General features: G+C 42.3%; 1 protein-coding gene across 3 annotated transcripts in view; it reads right to left on the reverse strand.

Annotated features, from left to right (window-relative positions):
* Positions 1 to 18542, reverse strand: part of PCCA (propionyl-CoA carboxylase subunit alpha) — a 614152-nt gene that overhangs the window by 101002 nt on the left and 494608 nt on the right. For 2 of the 3 annotated variants that reach the window (XM_075852451.1, XM_075852452.1), the window contains one exon: positions 8037 to 8090. The exons of the other annotated variant lie outside the window; for it this stretch is intronic. In XM_075852451.1, the coding sequence (XP_075708566.1) occupies positions 8037 to 8090 (54 nt within the window). The remainder of the gene's footprint in view (positions 1 to 8036; positions 8091 to 18542) is intronic. 3 annotated transcript variants of the gene reach the window in all.

Consider the following 18542-nt stretch of genomic DNA (forward strand, 5'->3'; position numbering starts at 1 on the left):
GGACCCCCACCAATCCAAACTTCTGACATGTCACTATAACATGTCAGAAGTTTGTTGAACGTTTAGCTACACTTTAAGTTCCATTATAGAGATAGGTGCCTCCAGTATATTTCTGCCGTGCCCTGACAAAGTAGGGAGTGCAACCTGATTTAGGTACTGATCTAGTTTATTCCCTCCGTAGTCAATGTTCGAGGAATACATTTCCTTATGATATTTAGTAAACTCAGAGAGTATTTGTATCGAATCAGTGACTACATGGCCACATTTATTTTTAATAGCATATTGTTTAGCATGATTTTCTTACCAGTTTTGCCAAAAATGTACCACATTTTCCTCCTCCTGTATATATTTTGTATGAGTTATTATATCAAAGATAGAAAGTATCAAGGCACTTACCGTCTTAGCAACAAAATATTGTTTATTCGGGATCTTGATCACAGACCAAGATCCTTAATAAACAATAATTTTTTGCAAAGTCGGTGAGTGCCTCGATACTTTCTATCTTTGATATCAACTTTGTTGTGCTGTGCTGGTCGAAGAGCACCTCCGGGGCAATTTGACTGCCGCGATCCATTTGTAAGAACCATTGAAAAACTACATCTAAATAATTTCGGCTCAACAGTGCCAGCCTTTTCCTTCTTCCCTCTGTCTTTTATTATATGGTCGTTAGCTTTGTTCCACTGCCATTCATTATATTTCTCCAATGCAGCCTCCCAAAGATTTTTGTTACCAATAGAGTTATCCCTTATATAACTAGACTCAGCTCCATTTCGCTTTCTTTTCTTTTATTATTAACCATCATTATTAACCATCATTTTCATGAATATCCCTCTAATGTAAATTAAATTTATCCCAGACTGTGGACATTTAAGTAGACCCCGCATTTTGATTCATAAAGCATGATATATCCTCTTCTGGCAAGGAGCCCAGACGATCTATCCAGTAAGCACTCAAATGGGGTCATGGGTAACCCTTGTTGAGTTTTTTTGTTACTGGCTTTTATGTATATTGGTGAATGATCGGATATACCCCGGGCCTTGTATAATACAACCTCTATATAAGGGGACATATTCTCGCTTATCAAAACTGTGTCTATACGAGAAAGAGTTCCATAAGTCCTTGACAAGCAAGAATAGAAGTGTTTTAATGTTTTTTTTTAGTCTCCAGATAAGGTTTTTATAGTGATTGTCCAAACTCATATTTGAGTTTGACGAAACTTCCAAATCTATTTTTGGATCAGTAACCGCGTTCACATCTCCCATAATAAAGATCAGATATATAAAATTGTTATCAGTATTTTTTTTAATACATATCAATTAGAACCGTATAGGAAAATTGCAGGGGATGTATAATGCTGTCAGGAAAATTCTTAAACCATTAAAGCTACCCTTGATCACAATGAATCGACCTGCCTGATCAATTAGTGTTTTTTCAATTTCCACTTTAAGGTTTTTATGTAGCAATAATGATACCCCTCTTGCATATATTGGAGTACGTGGAATGAAAATAGTTCCGAATCCATGGTTTATTTAGAAGGGACAAGTATTCATCAGTTAGGCCCCATGCACACGACCGTAAAAACTCTCTGTAAATGCGGACCGTAATACGGTTCGCAATTATGGACCCATTCAGTTCTATTGGCCGCGGACACCTTTCCGTATCGATACGGATGGGTGTCCGTGCCGTATAAACGCTCTGAAAATTATGGAACATGTCCGTTCTTTTGCATTTTACTGGCCATGCTCCCATACTTTCTATGGGATTGATTTAAGCACTTAGTTACAGAGGAGAAACAGATCTGGAAGTCCAACAGTTTATTAATTCTTCCCTCCACCTCTTCAAGTCTGCCCCTGACTTTATTAAAGTCCTCACTCATTAGTGTAATATCAATCTTCAATCCACCTATTTGACCAGATAGGTCCCGAACTGAACCGCTAGTTTTGGTTACCACCAGTGGCGGACACAGACTGCAAAAGGCCCCTGTGCAGATAATGTGCCAGGGCCCCCCCCCCCCCACCCCGCAAACTTCTCATGGCCGACGGTCCGCTTTCAGCTGCATCGCTGGGTCTCCTAAGTGACCCAACAATGCAGCACTAGCAGCCGGGGCGTCACTAAGGCTGGGTTCACACACACACTATTTACGGACGTAATTTGGGCGTTTTAGCATTGAATTACATCCGAAAATGCGGCTCAAAAGCGTCGGAAAACATCTGCCCATTCATTTGAATGGGTCTTACGATGTTCTGTGCCGATGGTCATTTTTTTTTACGCGCCGCTGTCGAAAGGCGGCGCGTAAAAAACTGCCTGTCACTTCTTCAGATGTAAATGGAGCCGTTTTCCATGGACTCCATGGAAAACCAGCTTCAATTACTTCCGTAGTGGACGCAGCAAAAGACGCCTGCACATGCCATTACGGCTGAAATTACGGTGCTGTTTTCTCCTGAAAACAGCACAGTAATTTCAGCCGTAACAGACGCTGCCGTGTGAACATACCCTCAGGGCTTAAAATGTCCGGGAAATAGCCCCAATACATATGTGTCCGCCCCAAAAAAAAGTGTGTGTATAGGAGACAGCATAGCATATCTATAGCACTACGACCCTATAAACTATGGATAGGATTAGATACAGTGGCTGAGCAGACAGTATCACACATGATAGGATTAGATACAGTGGCTCAGAAGGCAGTATCACACATGATAGGATTAGATACACAGCTCAGCAGACAGTATCACACATGATAGGATTAGATACAGTGGCCCAGCAGACAGTATCACACATGATAGGATTAGATACAGTGGCTCAGCAGACAGTACCACACATGATAGGATTAGATACAGTGGCTCAGCAGACAGTACCACACATGATAGGATTAGATACAGTGGCTCAGCAGACAGTATCACACATGATAGGATTAGATACAGTGGCTCAGCAGACAGTACCACACATTATAGGATTAGATACAGTGGCTCAGCAGACAGTATCACACATGATAGGATTAGATACAGTGGCTCAGCAGACAGTATCACACATGATCGGATTAGATATAGGGCCCAGCACAGTATCATACATGATTGGATTAGATACACAGCTCAGCAGACTGTATCACACATGATAGGATTAGATACAGGGCCCAGCTCGCTGACATTGCGGCTCCAGCGCTGGACCCAGGAAAGGTAAGAATAATAATTTTGCTTCTTTATGTGTTACTGATTATTTTTGTGTGTTTGTGTTTTTTTTACAGGTTCGGTTGTTGGACTTCGGATACGAGGACTTCAATGACGGCGTTTTTTTTATTCTCAATAAAATGGTTAATGAGGGTTGTGTTTTTATTTCAATAAAAAAAATTTCTATGTGCTTGTATCTTTTTAAACTTTATTATCACCGCCTTAGTAATGGCCGCTGGCTGATTGACAACCTCCATTACTAAGGCGAGGCTTAATGTTAGCCGGTGCAGAGTCTACACTAACCCCCATTATTACCCCGGTACCCACCGCCACCAGGGGTACTGGGAAGAGCCGGGTACAAACCAGTACCCGACCAGCTGTAGTGACGGGCAGGCACCGGGGTGGCCGCAGGCTGGTAGTATTAGGCTGGGGAAGGCCAAAAACAGTGGCCCTTCCCACCCTTGTAATGCTGCCTGCTGCTGCTGTGTTGTATCTGGCTGGTTATGAAAATTGGGGGGGACCCGACATCGTTCTTTCCAATTATTTTTTAAATGACGTGGCGTCCCCCCCATTTTCATAACCAGCCAGATACAATAAAGCAGCAGCAGCCTAGCATCACCAGGGTAGGAAGGGCCACTGTATCTGGCCTTTCCCCTCCTGATAATACCAGCCTGCGGCCACCCCAGTGGCCGACCATCACTACAGATGGTCAGGTACTGGATCGTACCCGGCTCTTCCCAGCACCCCTGGTGGCGGTGGGTACCGGGGTAATAAAGGGGGTTAGTGTTAGCCTCTGCACCGGCTAACACTAAGCCCTGCCTTAGCAATGGATGCTGTCAATCAGCCGGCGGCCATTACTAAGGCGGTAGTAATATAGTTTAAAAAAAACCACAAAGACATAGAAAAAATATTTTATTGAAATAAAAAAAAAAAACACAACCCTCATTAACCATTTTATTAATAAAAAAAAAAGCTGTCATCGAAGTAGTCCTGGAATCCGCCGTAGTCCAACGACCGAACCTGTAAGAAAACACACAAAAAATGATTAGTAACACATGTGTTAGGGTATGTGCACACACACTAATTACGTCCGGAATTGACGGACGTATTTCGGCCGCAAGTACCGGACCGAACACACTGCAGGGAGCCGGGCTCCTAGCATCATAGTTATGTACGACGCTAGGAGTCCCTGCCTCGCTGCCGGACAACTGTCCGGTACTGAAAACATGATTACAGTACAGGACAGTTGTCCCACAGCGAGGCAGGGACTCCTAGCGTCGTACATAAGTACGACGCTAGGAGCCCGGCTCCCTGCAGTGTGTTCGGTCCGGTACTTGCGGCCGAAATACATCCGTCACTTACGGACGTAATTAGTGTCTGTGCACATACCCTAAGGCTTAGATACAGGGCCCATGTGTGATACTGTCTGTGGGACCCTGTATCTAAGCCTACCACAAGGTAGGCTTAGATACAGGGTCCAGCAGACAGTAATCTTATACAGTATAAGATTACTGTGTGCTGGGGCCCTGTATCTAAACCTACAGTGTGGTAGGCTTAGATACAGGGCCCAGCAGACAGGATCACGCATGGGCCATGTATCTAAGCCTACCATGTGATTGGCTTAGATACAGGGCCCAGCAGACAGCATCACACAATCTGTGATCCTGTCTCATGGGCCCCCTAAGCCTGCTACATCGTAGGCTTAGGGGTTGTGCAGTCCCTAAACATTGATGGCCTATCCTCAGGATAGGCCATCAATAGCTGATGTGTCGCCCGGGACCCGCAAATCAGCTGTTTTGAAGGGGCCGCAGCACTCGTACGAGAGCTGCTTCCCCTTCATTTCACTACTCGCCCACACTGTGAATCGCCGAAACCGATTCACAGTGTGACCGGAATGAAGTGACAGGAATGAAGGGGAGCAGCTCTCGTACGAGTGCTGCGGCCCCTTCAAAACAGCTGATTGGCGGGTCCCAGGAGTCGGACCCCGCCAGTCAGGGCTATCTTACCTTCCTCTTCGGCCGCGGCGGGAGTTCTGTCGTCTCGATGCTGTGCGCGGCGCATAGCGCTGTGACGTCATGTGCTGCGCACAGCGCCTGACGTCAGGACCTCCGCTGCGATCCGGAACCAGGAAGGTAAGTAAAGTATGTTACTATAGTAACAGGGGCCCGCGGCCCGAGTTACTATAGTAACTTTTTATTGATGTGGTGCGGGGGGCCGTGGGCCCCCCTGGCTTCGGGGCCCGGTCGCAATTGCGACCGCTGCGACCCCTATAGCTACGCCAGTGGTCCACGGGCCTCTGTCTCAGTCCTCAGCATCGCGCAGCTGAGAACTGAGTCGGCCAGCAGAGGAACGGGCCCCCTTCCCACGCGGGGCCCTTGTGCAGCTGCACCGGCTGCACATGCGGTATGTCCGCCCCTGGTTACCACTTGTAAGATCTCACTCAAGATTGTGGCGGAGGGGACAGTATCTTCGAAAAGTTTGATTTGCAAAAATGAATCCATCGGGGTCTTTGCGAGTTGTGGATCTTCCACTGGACTACAGCGGTTTAGTTCATCCCCCCTATCTTCTGAGTTTGATTAATCCCCTATATGGATTGAGGCGGTTGTCTTATATGATGTCGCAAAGCCTTTGGCTATCCTAACGGATGGGTTTGTTTTTGGCGGTTCCATATATTTATCCAATCTATTATGTTGAGAAGAGATTCTGCTCCTAGATGGAGTAACCCCTGATATAGGGTTTTTATTAAGAGTAGAAGCCTCTTTAAGGGTTTTTTCTTGGCATCTTTTCCCCCTGTTCTCCCCCCCCCCTATATTTTCCACTATAAATTATTATACTAGAAACCAGAGTATGCTATATATTATTATACTAGAAACCAGAGTATGCTATATATTATTATACTAGAAACCAGAGTATGCTATATATTATTATACTAGAAACCAGAGTATGCTATATATTATTATACTAGAAACCAGAGTATGCAATATATTATTATACTAGAAACCAGAGTATGCTATATATTATTATACTAGAAACCAGAGTATGCTATATATTATTATACTAGAAACCAGAGTATGCAATATATTATTATACTAGAAACCAGAGTATGCTATATATTATTATACTAGAAACCAGAGTATGCTATATATTATTATACTAGAAACCAGAGTATGCTATATATTATTATACTAGAAACCAGAGTATGCAATATATTATTATACTAGAAACCAGAGTATGCTATATATTATTATACTAGAAACCAGAGTATGCTATATATTATTATACTAGAAACCAGAGTATGCTATATATTATTATACTAGAAACCAGAGTATGCTATATATTCTTATACTAGAAACCAGAGTATGCTATATATTATTACGGTATACTAGAAACCAGAGTATGCTATATATTATTATACTAGAAACCAGAGTATGCTATATATTATTTATTACTAGAAACCAGAGTATGCTATATATTATTATACTAGAAACCAGAGTATGCTATATATTATTATACTAGAAACCAGAGTATGCTATATATTATTATACTAGAAACCAGAGTATGCTATATATTATTATACTAGAAACCAGAGTATGCTATATATTATTATACTAGAAACCAGAGTATGCTATATATTATTATACTAGAAACCAGAGTATGCTATATATTATTATACTAGAAACCAGAGTATGCTATATATTATTATACTAGAAACCAGAGTATGCTATATATTCTTATACTAGAAACCAGAGTATGCTATATATTATTATACTAGAAACCAGAGTATGCTATATATTATTATACTAGAAACCAGAGTATGCTATATATTCTTATACTAGAAACCAGAGTATGCTATATATTATTATACTAGAAACCAGAGTATGCTATATATTCTTATACTAGAAACCAGAGACAAGAGTAGGCTATTTATTGCGGCACTAGAAATAAGAATATGCTATATATTATAGTACTAGAATAAGAGAATGGCATATATTGCAGTACTAGAAACAAGGGTATGATAGATATTATTGATACTAGGAACAAGTGTGTGGCATATATTACGGTACTAGAAACAAGAGAAGGCTATATATAATTGCACTAGAAAAAGAAATATTGCATATTTGATGACATTAGCATATCTTACTGATGCTCAGATATAATGTAATGTTTAGCAGCCGGGATGTAACATGTTACACAGCTCGTTTCCTGTTAGCTGCTATGTTCAGGCCGACTCTTCTGTGTTATGTGGAATATAGATGTGAATAGGAGGAAGTCAGCACCGATATTGTTTTGGCTTTGCTAATTGAGTCACCATGAGAAAGTGCTGAAAGGGCACATTTACCAGCATGCAGCAGCTCACCATTCTTCCATGTCAAAAAGAACATTTCCTAATTTAATGCCGTCACACGAAAAAGTCCCTTTTCAAGTAAATGGGATGTACAGACCATTGACCCCTTTATGGAATAATATGAGGTACAATGCACTAAAAGTGACTGCTAGTCATATATAGTTGACTATATATATATAGTTTTTTTCCCCTCTCCCATTGATTTCAATGGGGTTTTTGAGGTGGAAATAATTAATTATCTTTCTGTGCACCCATTGCTGGCAGTGTAAATGCCAAGTGACTGGCACACCAGAGGAACACTGTGTCAACATGGCAGTCAATATTCGCATAGCACATATTTTGGAGTTTAAAAAGAAAATGGTGTCCAGACTGCCTTCAATGTGCAGGCATCCATAGACTATATCCACATTATTATTTTGTGCCCATATCATCATCTAGCGGTTGTACATGGACTCTAGTAAGCGTGATCATTGGTATTCTCTGTGAAGACAAGCACTCAGAGTTAAGCATTGCAAAACTGTACTCACCACTGTGCCCAAGAACTGAATGCTAATATTCCCGGCTGCGTCACGACTAAGGCACTGGATGGAAAGATAAAAACAAAACAGGTGGAACATTAATATATTATATTAAAGTTCTGGCAAATAAAATACAAGTTACTTGTGGTCACAAGCTAGAAAGCCATAATAATATCAATCAAACTACTGAGCAAATAATCAAAAATAAAATCTAGACATCGCAATCAAAAAGTCTTTTGAAGAAGACCTGACCCAACAAAAAGTGATTTAGTAAAGTGAATAATTCAAGACTATGAAAAAGCGACAGCCCTAAAGTGGAAACCATAAGCAGAGGTAATCAATGTATCATTCTCTAAAACAAACAGAGACAACACTTAGTCTCTGTTCACACAGAGTTTTCTGATGCGGTCTTTGCAGCGGAAACCGCGGTAAAAAATGGCCGAATTTGCCTCCCGCTGATTTCAATGGGAGGTGGAGGCGTTTTTTTTCTTCCTGCGAGTAGAAAAAACGCTCGCGGGAGAAAGAAGCGGCATGCTCTATCTGGAGGCGTTTTCTGCCTCAAAAACCCCATTAAAATGAATGGGAGATGGGAAAAAACGACGCGAACGGCCGCAGTGGTTTTTGACGCATTTAGTGGCGAAAAGACTTGCCGTTTTTCCTTTGCCTGTTGAAGTAAGAGATAAAAAAAACGCTGCAAAATTTGCGGCAAGAAACACCTGTGGTGCAAAACGACTTAAAAAACTGATTTAACCAGGCAGAATTTTCTGCCTGCAAAAAAACCTAGTGTGAACAGGGCCTTAGGCTGGGTACTCATGGTGCGGACTACAGAGAAAAGCACTTTTATAATGGCCCTGCAGTAAACTGCTGTTTAGCTGAATAACCGTGCGGCCTATAACAATGAAAGAACATTCCCCGGGACAGTTTTTTTTCAGGCCGGGCAGCGCACTGAGGAATAGCATGAAAGCAAACTAAATGGTGCCGTCATTGAAGCATAAGCAGAGAATGAACGGGGCCGGGCATTGAGGAGGCTGTGGACCAATAGGATGCCTCAAACCCTGATATACGTCAGAAGTCCCGGGTTTGAGGCATCCTATCGGTCCACAGCCTCCTCAATGTCAGCTCCATTCATTCTTTGCTTGTACTTCAATAGCAGCACCATTTTATATCTAGTTATAGTGGGGTACATATATTCTTGTGACCGCACTTCAGATAAAGCAGGTGGGCAGGATAAACTAATGGGGAAGGGAGAACTAGTGGGGTGGGCCAATAGACACAGAGGCGGCGGAATAATTAGTAAAGAGCAGCCCTGTGTTGTTACGTAGGTCAGTGAGGTATCGACACAGGGCTGAGTGTATTCTAACTCTCGTGCACGGGCCTGTGTCAAGAGGAAAAAAAAAGACAGAAAAAAGTTTTCAGATTTAATACAGACTGTATTTTAGGAACTTCATTGAATCGTTACATAGAATATTAGTTCAAAATAGTTGTGTCCCTGGAAATCCCCTTTAATCTACAGATAAATGAGTTGTAAATATTCCCAGATGAGCTTGAGTACAGCACCATATTAAGTTTTGCATAGTAGCCATATAATGTAAGTTGACCTATGCGCAAGTTCCTACGTATTTACGCATTTACCTGTATCTGTTGACAGCTGCAAGGAAAACAGGGGTGAGGAATTTGGTTTCCCTCAATAGTGGTCTCCCATACCACCAAAATAAATTATTATATGATTAAGATTTAAATGGCAGAACCCCCAACAAATATAAAACCCTGAAGATCATAATTACACAGTACTTTTTTTTTTAACTTCACATTTTGGAAATTGTACAATTTAACTACAGGGCACACGCCAGTTATAAGATATTCTTATTCCGCAGTGTATACTGGTCAATGGATCATGGAACTTTGCCTATTATGTTACTCTGCTAATTGCCAAAATGCTAAAAATAAGTTACGATTTTAGCTAGCAAACGGCTAAACAGATGAAGCTCTATATAATATATTGGTTTTAACCCATTCCCACTTTGGCCACTTTTGACCTTCCTGACAGAGCCTAGATTTTCAAATCCGACATGTTTGACTTTATGTGGTAATAACTTCAGAATGCTTTCACCTATCCAAGCGATTCTGAGATTGTTTTCTTGTGACACATTGGATGTTACTGGCAAAATTTGCTCGATACATTCAGTATTTAATTGTGAAAAATGTAGTGAAAATTTGCAAAAATTTACATTTTTCTAAATTTAAATGTATCCGCTTGTATGACAGGCAGTTATACCACACAAAATTGTTGCGAATTAACATCCCCCATATGTCTACCTTAGATTGGCAATTTTTTTGGAATATTGTTTTATTTTTCTAGGACGTTACAAGGCTTAAAACTTCACCTCTTAAAGTATTCAAAACAGCATTTAGAAAGTTTCTTAACCCTTTAGAAGTTTCATAGGAATTAAAGCAAAGTAGAGGTGAAATTTACAAATTTCCTTTTTTTTTTTGCAGAAATTAATTTTTAATCCATTTTTTTTGTAACACAGAAGGTTTTACCAGAGAAATGCAACTCAATATTTATTGCCCAGATTCTGCAGCTTTTAGAATTATCCCACATGTGTGCTATATAAATATTCCCCTAGTGTGCTAATGGACTGAAGCACCGGCCTCAGAAGCAAAGAAGCACCTAGTGAATCTTGGGGCCTCCTTTTTATTAGAAAATATTTTAGGCACCATGTTAGGTTTGATGGGCTCTTGCAGTGCCAAAACAGTGGAAGTCCCCCAAAAGTTACCCCATTTGGGAAACTAGACGCCTCAAGGAAATTATCTAGAGGTATAGTGAGCATTTTGACCGCACAGGTTTATTGCAGAAATTATTGTTAGTAGGCCGTGAAAATTAAAAGCTACATTCTTTCAAACAAAATGTAGGTTTAACTAATTTTTTCTCATTTCCACAAGGACTAAAGGAGAAAAAGCACCGCCACATTTGTAAAGCAATTTCTACTGATTAAAAAAACACCCCACATGTAGTCCTAAATGGCTGTTTGGACACACGGCAGGGCTTAGAATGAAAGGAGCGCCAGTTGGCTTTTGGAGCTCAAATTTAGCAGGAATGGTTTGCGGAGGCCATGTCATATTTGCAAAGCCCCCGAAGGGTCAAAACAGTGCAAACCTCCCACAAGTGACCCCATTTTGGAAACTACACCCTTTGAGGAATTCATCTATGGGTGTAGTAAGCATTTTGACCCCACAGGGGTTTTATAGATTTTATTAGGATTAGGCAGTGAAAATAAAAAAAATCCTTTGTCTTCAATAAGACGTAGCTTTAGCTCAAATGTTTTAATTTTCTCAATAAATAAATTAAAAAAAAAGAACCACAACGTTTGTAAAGCAATTTCTCCTTGGTACGGCAACAACCGATATGTGGTCATAAACTGCTGTTTAGGCACACGGCAGGGCTCAGAAGGGAAGCAGCGCCATTTGGCTTTTGGAGTGCAGATTTTGCTGGATTGGTTTCTGGGCACTATGTTGTATTTGCAAAGCCCCTGTGGGACCAAACATTGGAAACCCCCACAAGTGACCCCATTTTGGAAACTACACCCCTAAAGGTATTCATCTAGGGGTGTAGCGAGCATTTTAACCCTGCAGGTGTTTTGCATAAATTAGTGTGCCCTCGATGTTGCAGAGTGAAAATCGTTTTTCCATAGATATGCCAATATGTGGTGCCCAGCCAGCTTGTGCCACCATAACAAGACAGCGCTATAATTATTATGCGGTGTTTCCCGGTTTTAGAAACACCCTACATGTGGCCCTAGTCTTTTGCCTGGACTATCAACAGGGCTCAGGATTGAAAGAGTACCATGCGAAATTGAGGCCTAATTTGGCAACTTACACAATATTGGTTCACAATTGCAGAGGTTCTGATGTGAAATAATAAAAGAAACCTCTGAGAAGTGACCCCATTTTGGAAACTACACCCCTCAAGGCATTTATTAATGGGTGTAGTGAGCATCTTCACCCCACAGATCTTTTCCATAAATGATTGCGCTGCGGATGGTGCAAAGTAAAAATAATTTTTTTTGCCTAGATGTGACATTTCAGTTGGAAATATGTCATGCCCAGCTTGTGCCACTGGAGACACACACCCCAAAAATTGTTAAAAGGGTTCTCCCAGGTATGGCGATGCCATATATGTGGAAGGAAACTGCCGTTTGGGCACACTGTAGGGCTCAGAAGGTAAGGAGCGCCACTTAGCTTTTGGAGCTTGGATTTTGCTTGGTAGTAGTTTTGTTTGGAGTTTTACAGGTGTTTCAGTTTATATGTGCGGCATATGTACGCTGGGCAGAGTATATTAGGGGCATAGCCAGGTGGTTTAATAATGGGGTAAAAAATAAAATAATCCATAAATATATGTTACGCTGTGAAGCAATCCTTTCTGCACAGGCCAGTGTCGCACTGATAAATGATGTCCTTACTTATCTCCCATTTGGCCAACACTCCCCAGCAAAATTCCTCAAACTGCAAAGGTGCAAACTGTTGTCCTGGTATAATACGGGCGCCCTCACTTCCCGCAGATATGTTTGGGCCCTACCCTTCCTGGTTCCCTAATTTTAGGGCCTTGATAAATCGCCTCTTGAAATAGAAGAAATGTGCCCCTCGGGCCGGCACAACTGCATATTTTTCTTTCCTGACTTATTGGAGCCTTAACTAATTTAATTTTTTCGTAGACGTAGTGGTACGAGGGCTGTTTTTTTGCGGGACGAGCTGCAGTTATTATTGGTACCATTTTGGGGTACATGCAACTTTTTGATCACTTGTTATCCTTTTTTTTGGGAGGCAAGGTAATCCAAAAACAGCAATTTTGCCATATTTTTTTTATACAGCGTTCACCATGCTTTCTAAATTACATGTGACCTAATTTATAGCACTTTTTTATGTTTTACAACTTTTTGCACAATAAAATTATTTTTGTAAAAAGAATGTCTTTTTTCTGTCGCCAAGTTGTAAGAGCCATAACTTATACATCTTTTTAGTCAACGCAGATGTATGAGGGCATGTTTTTTGCGAGACGAGTAATAGTTTTTATAGGTACCATTTTTGGATACATGCGACTTTTTGATCACTTTTTATTTACATTTTTGGAAGACAAAGTGACCAAAAAAAAAAAAGCAATTCTAGAATTATTTTTTAGGTTGTTTTTTACGACGTTGTTTTTTATGATTGTTTGATTGATGTTCTAATACATTGCACTACCTATGTAGTGCAATGTATTAGAACTGTCAGTAATTCACTGACAGCAACCTGATCAGGCTCCGGCTCCAGTCGGGGCCTAATCGGCTTCCGTAAGGGCAGACAGGAGGCCATTGTTAGGCCTCCTGTTGCCATAGTAGCAGTTGGCAGCCTTGCGAACGCATGGCAGGCTGCCGATTTGCTACAAACCACTTTGATGCAGCGAACTCATTGGATCGCTGCATCGAAGGGGTTAATGGCAGGAATCGGAGCTAGCTCAAGTTCCTGCCAATACATCGGGGTGTCCGCTGTAACATACAGCGGACACCCACTGCTGATGACGCCGGCTCAGCTTCTGAGCTGGAAGCTGAGCTGGCGCCATCTATCCGATAGTACCGGAAGCCTTTTAGGCCCCGCCGCTGAGCGGGGCATAGGAGGCTTCCATTGCTGGCAGACCATGAGGTAAGTATTAGGCCTCAGATCGCCTTTGAAGCCACCGGCAACCCAGCGATCACGTTGCTGGGGTGTCGGTGGCTAAAAACTCCTCACATGCTGCGATCTCCATTCAACGCAGCATCTGAGGGGTTAATCAGCCGGATCGGATGCTAGCTCCGGTCCTGGATGATACCTCAGGGTGCCAGCTGTAACATACAGCTGGCACCCGGCGTAGATGCTGCGGGCTCAGCTCCTGAGCCCGCACTATCACCGCGGTGTAATGGTACTGTGCTTTGCCAGAAGCCCTTCCCGACAGCGTCATATATATATATATATATATATACGACGGATGTCGGGAAGGGGTTAAGACGGTGAGACTCTTGCTATGTCCCTCCAGACTGTTCATTGTTGTGATCACCAAACTAGTATATCCTAAAACATAACATTTATTTAAAGAAAAAAAATCCCATTACAAAATAAAAAATAAACCTAATAGGAAGAGCCATAAGGGACAGAACGTCACTACTACAATCAGGGAAAATCCGCTCTAGTCGCCTGATGTGTTGTTGTCGCTATGGATGTCATGGCAGCGAGCACAGAGTAGCAACGGGAGTGTAGAAAATAGTGGATGAGATCCAGCGCACAATTTATGCAAAATAATCCAATAGTAGGTTTAAAATGGAATCTGGTTCCAATTTTATTTGAATAAATGTAAAAACCGGGAGACAGACTTCCCACAACGGGTAAGGTGGATGTATTGAAGAAGACTTACCCGTTGTGGGAAGTCTGTCTCCCGGTTTTTACATTTATTCAAATAAAATTGGAACCAGATTCCATTTTAAACCTACTATTGGATTATTTTGCATAAATTGTGCGCTGGATCTCATCCACTATTTTCTACTCTCCTATCAACGTGTGCCGACACGAAGATCCGTGCGCAGGAGGCATTGGAAGTCCATTTGCCCTAAGGTGAGCTGGAGGTTTCCTCCCATACATTTTCTAGCAACGGGAGTGGTGGGGGACCAGGGCAAAATTAGTAAGGTAAGAGATTTATTGTGGCTTACAATTATTATTATTTTAACCATTAACCCCTTAGTGACCAGCCTATTTTAGGCCCTAATGACTAAGCTATTTTTTTTGTTTTTTCATAGCCGCATTCAAAGAGCTATAATTATTTTTTATTCTATTTTTTTACGGTGTACACCGTGCGGGGAAAATAATGTGATATTTTTATAGTTTGGGTTATTACAGACGCGGCGATACCAAATATGTGTACTTTTTTTTTTTTATTATTGTTTTCTGTTTTTTCCTATAATAAAAGAATTCTTATGGGGAAAAAGGCGGTTATTGTTTTTTTAACTTGAAACTTTTATTTTTATACTTTGTTACAACATTTTTATTTACGTTTTCTTTTTTGCTTTTTGTCCCACTAGGGGACTTGAAGGCATGAGGCCCTGATCGCTATTCTAATACACTGCACTACCTTCATAGTGCAGTGTATTAGAGCTGTCAGTTATACACGGACAGCAAGTCTATTAGACGGACTTGGCAGTACCACGAGTATTCGGCTTCCATACTTGGCAGACCATGAGGCCATTGTTAGGCCTCCAGTTGCCAAAGCAACCATCAGGCACCCCCGCGATCGCATCGCGGGATTGCCGATCAGCTAGGAATCACATAAGATCAGTGATCGCTGCATCTAAGGGGTTAATTGGTTAGATCAGAGGCTAGCTGCGGTCCTGGCCTATACAGCGAACACCCATGGCGGAAGGCACAGGCTCAGCTTCTGAGCCATCTTCTTGGCCCTGCCTCCAGACGGGGCATAATAGTCTTCCGTACTTGGCAGACGAGGAGACCATTGTTAGGCCTCCGGTTGCCATAGCAACAATTGGCACTCCACAATCGTGTCACAGGGGTGCCGATCAGCTAGATACAGCGATCAGTTTTGATCGCTGCATCAAAGGGGTTAATCTGCCATACAGCAGGGTATCCTCTGTAATATACAGCTGACACCCGCTGGTGATGGATCAGCTTTTGAGCCCCCTCCATCACTGCCACGTACATTTACCTGCTGTTGCGTTAAGTACGTAACGGCAGCGACATAACTGTACATGGCATGTCATTAAGGGGTTATATTTACGGATTTAAAAATTATGAAAACCCCCTTAAAAGCTATGTATATCCTTTGAATGGAACTTTCTCATATCTTTTTTTAAATCAATGTGTTTTTAAGCAAATTTCGAATTTACTTATTACATTTTTTTTTACCTTTTATCATATAGATTCTTTGTATCCTGTATACATCGAAGCTTTATCGTTCTCTCCCACCAGAATTCAGCTGAACAGACGGTTCGGCTGCAAACAGGTCCTGCGTGTCTCTGACACAAGGTCCACCTAATATTGATTACAAAACCCTGTGATGGATTTAGATGTGGTCGATATTAGGTGGATCCTGTGTGTCAAGAGACATGGGGGACCCACTCTTAGTCAAGCTGTCAGTTCAACAGAACTGATGGAATCGGCTGAGAGAGAACGATACAGTTTCTATGTATATAGGACACATGGAAACTATCGTAAAAAGTTATTTAAAAAAAAATAAAAGTAAGTAAGAATTTTCCATTCAAAAAGTTGTACATAGCTTTTAAAAGGACTCTGTCACTAGTTTATCAATTCCCTATCTCTTAACTAACCTAATATGCTAATGTGACTCAAATAGGAGGTGACTATTTTCACTCTGGGTGGTGTAATGTTTTCTGTATGACGCTGTCCAATAAGCATTCAGCTTTTCCCCCTTCACTGCCCAGCAACAGTGTGATCATATAGTATACAGCTTCCATTCCAGACTGTTTTCAACTGGCGATAGCTCAGTTTGTTTCACAGATAGAACTGTGATCTTTCATATGCCACCAGAACGGCTGTTCTAGGTGGTTCACAGCTCGAGATATTGCGGTTTGAAATGATCCCCCTTCCCTCCAGCTTTAGTTTCACACAGTGTGAGGCAGCTTCATGCTGATAGGACAGGGTCAGAGGCTGTGAGGAAGCTCCACCACAGGAGAATCGCTGTGGTTACCTCACAGATGTCTAATAAAGGCTAATTTACATATTTAGAAAAATGTTCATAACTTTGCAAATAATAAACTTTTAAAACAAATCACACTGTAGAGTCCCTTTAAGGCCCTATTCACACACAGTTTTTTTGCCGTGGTTTTTGCCGCAGAAACCGCTGCAAAAACAGAGGCAAAAAAACGGCCAAAATTGCTTCCTATTGATTTCAATGGGCGTTGGAGGGTTTTTTTTCCCACTAGAGAAAAAAACCGTTCGCGGGAAAAAGAAGTGACATGCCCTATCTTAAGGTGATTTCCGCTTCAAAAACCCCATCGAAATCAATAGGAGACTAAAATAAAAACACTTTTTTTTTTGCCGCAATTTAACGCGTTTTTGGGCAAAAAACACTCACGGTTTTTCCCTTTGTCTGTTGAAGAAATAGGTAAAAAAAAACAAAAACGCCTCAAAAAAACGCGGCACAAACCGTGTCAACGTTCGTGCTCGGCCTTAAAGGGTCAGCGAACGCACATGTGAGTTATCAATAATTAGCGAGCCCTATCGAGTGTTGGAGTCGTGTTGTGCCATCGGTCACAACAGCTGTCGTACACCACGTCTGGTGTCATCTGCCACGCCTGATATCCTCTGACACGTGTGGCATCCTCTCCCGTCAAAGTACCATCTGTGCCTAGTCATTGCGACTGTCTGGACTATTCAGGTACCATTGTGCTGGACTTTCTATTGATCGGGTACTCTGTTGTTTGGCCAGCTGCTACTCCGCTACGGAGGAGCAGCCTAGTGGGTCCACATACCCACAGATCGTGACAGTAAGCGCAGGCCATGGACCCCGCTGGTCAATCCAAAACCATGACGACATCACAAGCCATGCAGGCAGACATGCAAGACCTTCAGTCACGACAAGACCAACTCCTCCTGGCGGTGAACGCTATTGCACATCGGCTGGATGTGTAAGCCTCAGTCATCACCGCACCTGTTCCTGACGCTTCTGCTGTTCCTCCTGCTAGACATCCTGTCAGTAACGGTGCCGACCCCCGATGCTCCCTGCCACTATCTCCTCACTATGACGGAGACACGAGGACCTGCAGGGGATTTCTGAACCAGTACCATATCCAATTCAGACTGCATGCAAATTCCTTCCCTTCTGATGACGCAAAGATTGCCTTTATAATCTCTCTCCTTACTGGCAAGGCCCTGGCATGGGCAAACCCCATTTGGAAACGTCAGGGACCAGAGACCCGTGACTTAGTGTTTTTTACAGACTTTTCGTACTATATTTGATGAACCTGGGAGAGTCTCTTCTTCTGCTGTTGCATCTCTGATGACAACAAGCCAGGGAGACATCTCCGTGGGCGAGTATGCCATTTAGTTTTCTACCCTGGCTGCAGAACTAACCTGGAACAACGAGGCCTTGGTGGCTACATTCTGGCAGAGACGGTCTTCTGGGATTAAAGACGAGCTTGCCGCTTGTGATCGGCCACCTTCCCTGGATGATCTTATTCTTCTAGCCACCCGGATTGATATGAGGATCCGGGAGCGATCCCAAGAGGTTCGCCAGGGGAGAAGATTCCCTAGGCTGGCTCCTACTTTCCAGCAATCCCTACTGTCCTCATCAGTTGTTCCACCAGAGGAACCTATGCAGATGAACCAGGTCAAATTGTCTACCCAGGAAAAACGCAGACGCACTTCAGGACTTTGTCTGTATTGCGGCTTCGGAGGCCATGCTGTGCGTTTGTGTCCCCAGAAGCCAAAAAAACTCCAGTGCCTAAGATTGGTTGGAGAGACAACCCTAGGCGGAATGGCACT

Source organism: Rhinoderma darwinii, chromosome 2 (assembly GCF_050947455.1).
Source record: "Rhinoderma darwinii isolate aRhiDar2 chromosome 2, aRhiDar2.hap1, whole genome shotgun sequence".
Taxonomy (NCBI): Eukaryota; Metazoa; Chordata; class Amphibia; order Anura; family Rhinodermatidae; genus Rhinoderma; species Rhinoderma darwinii.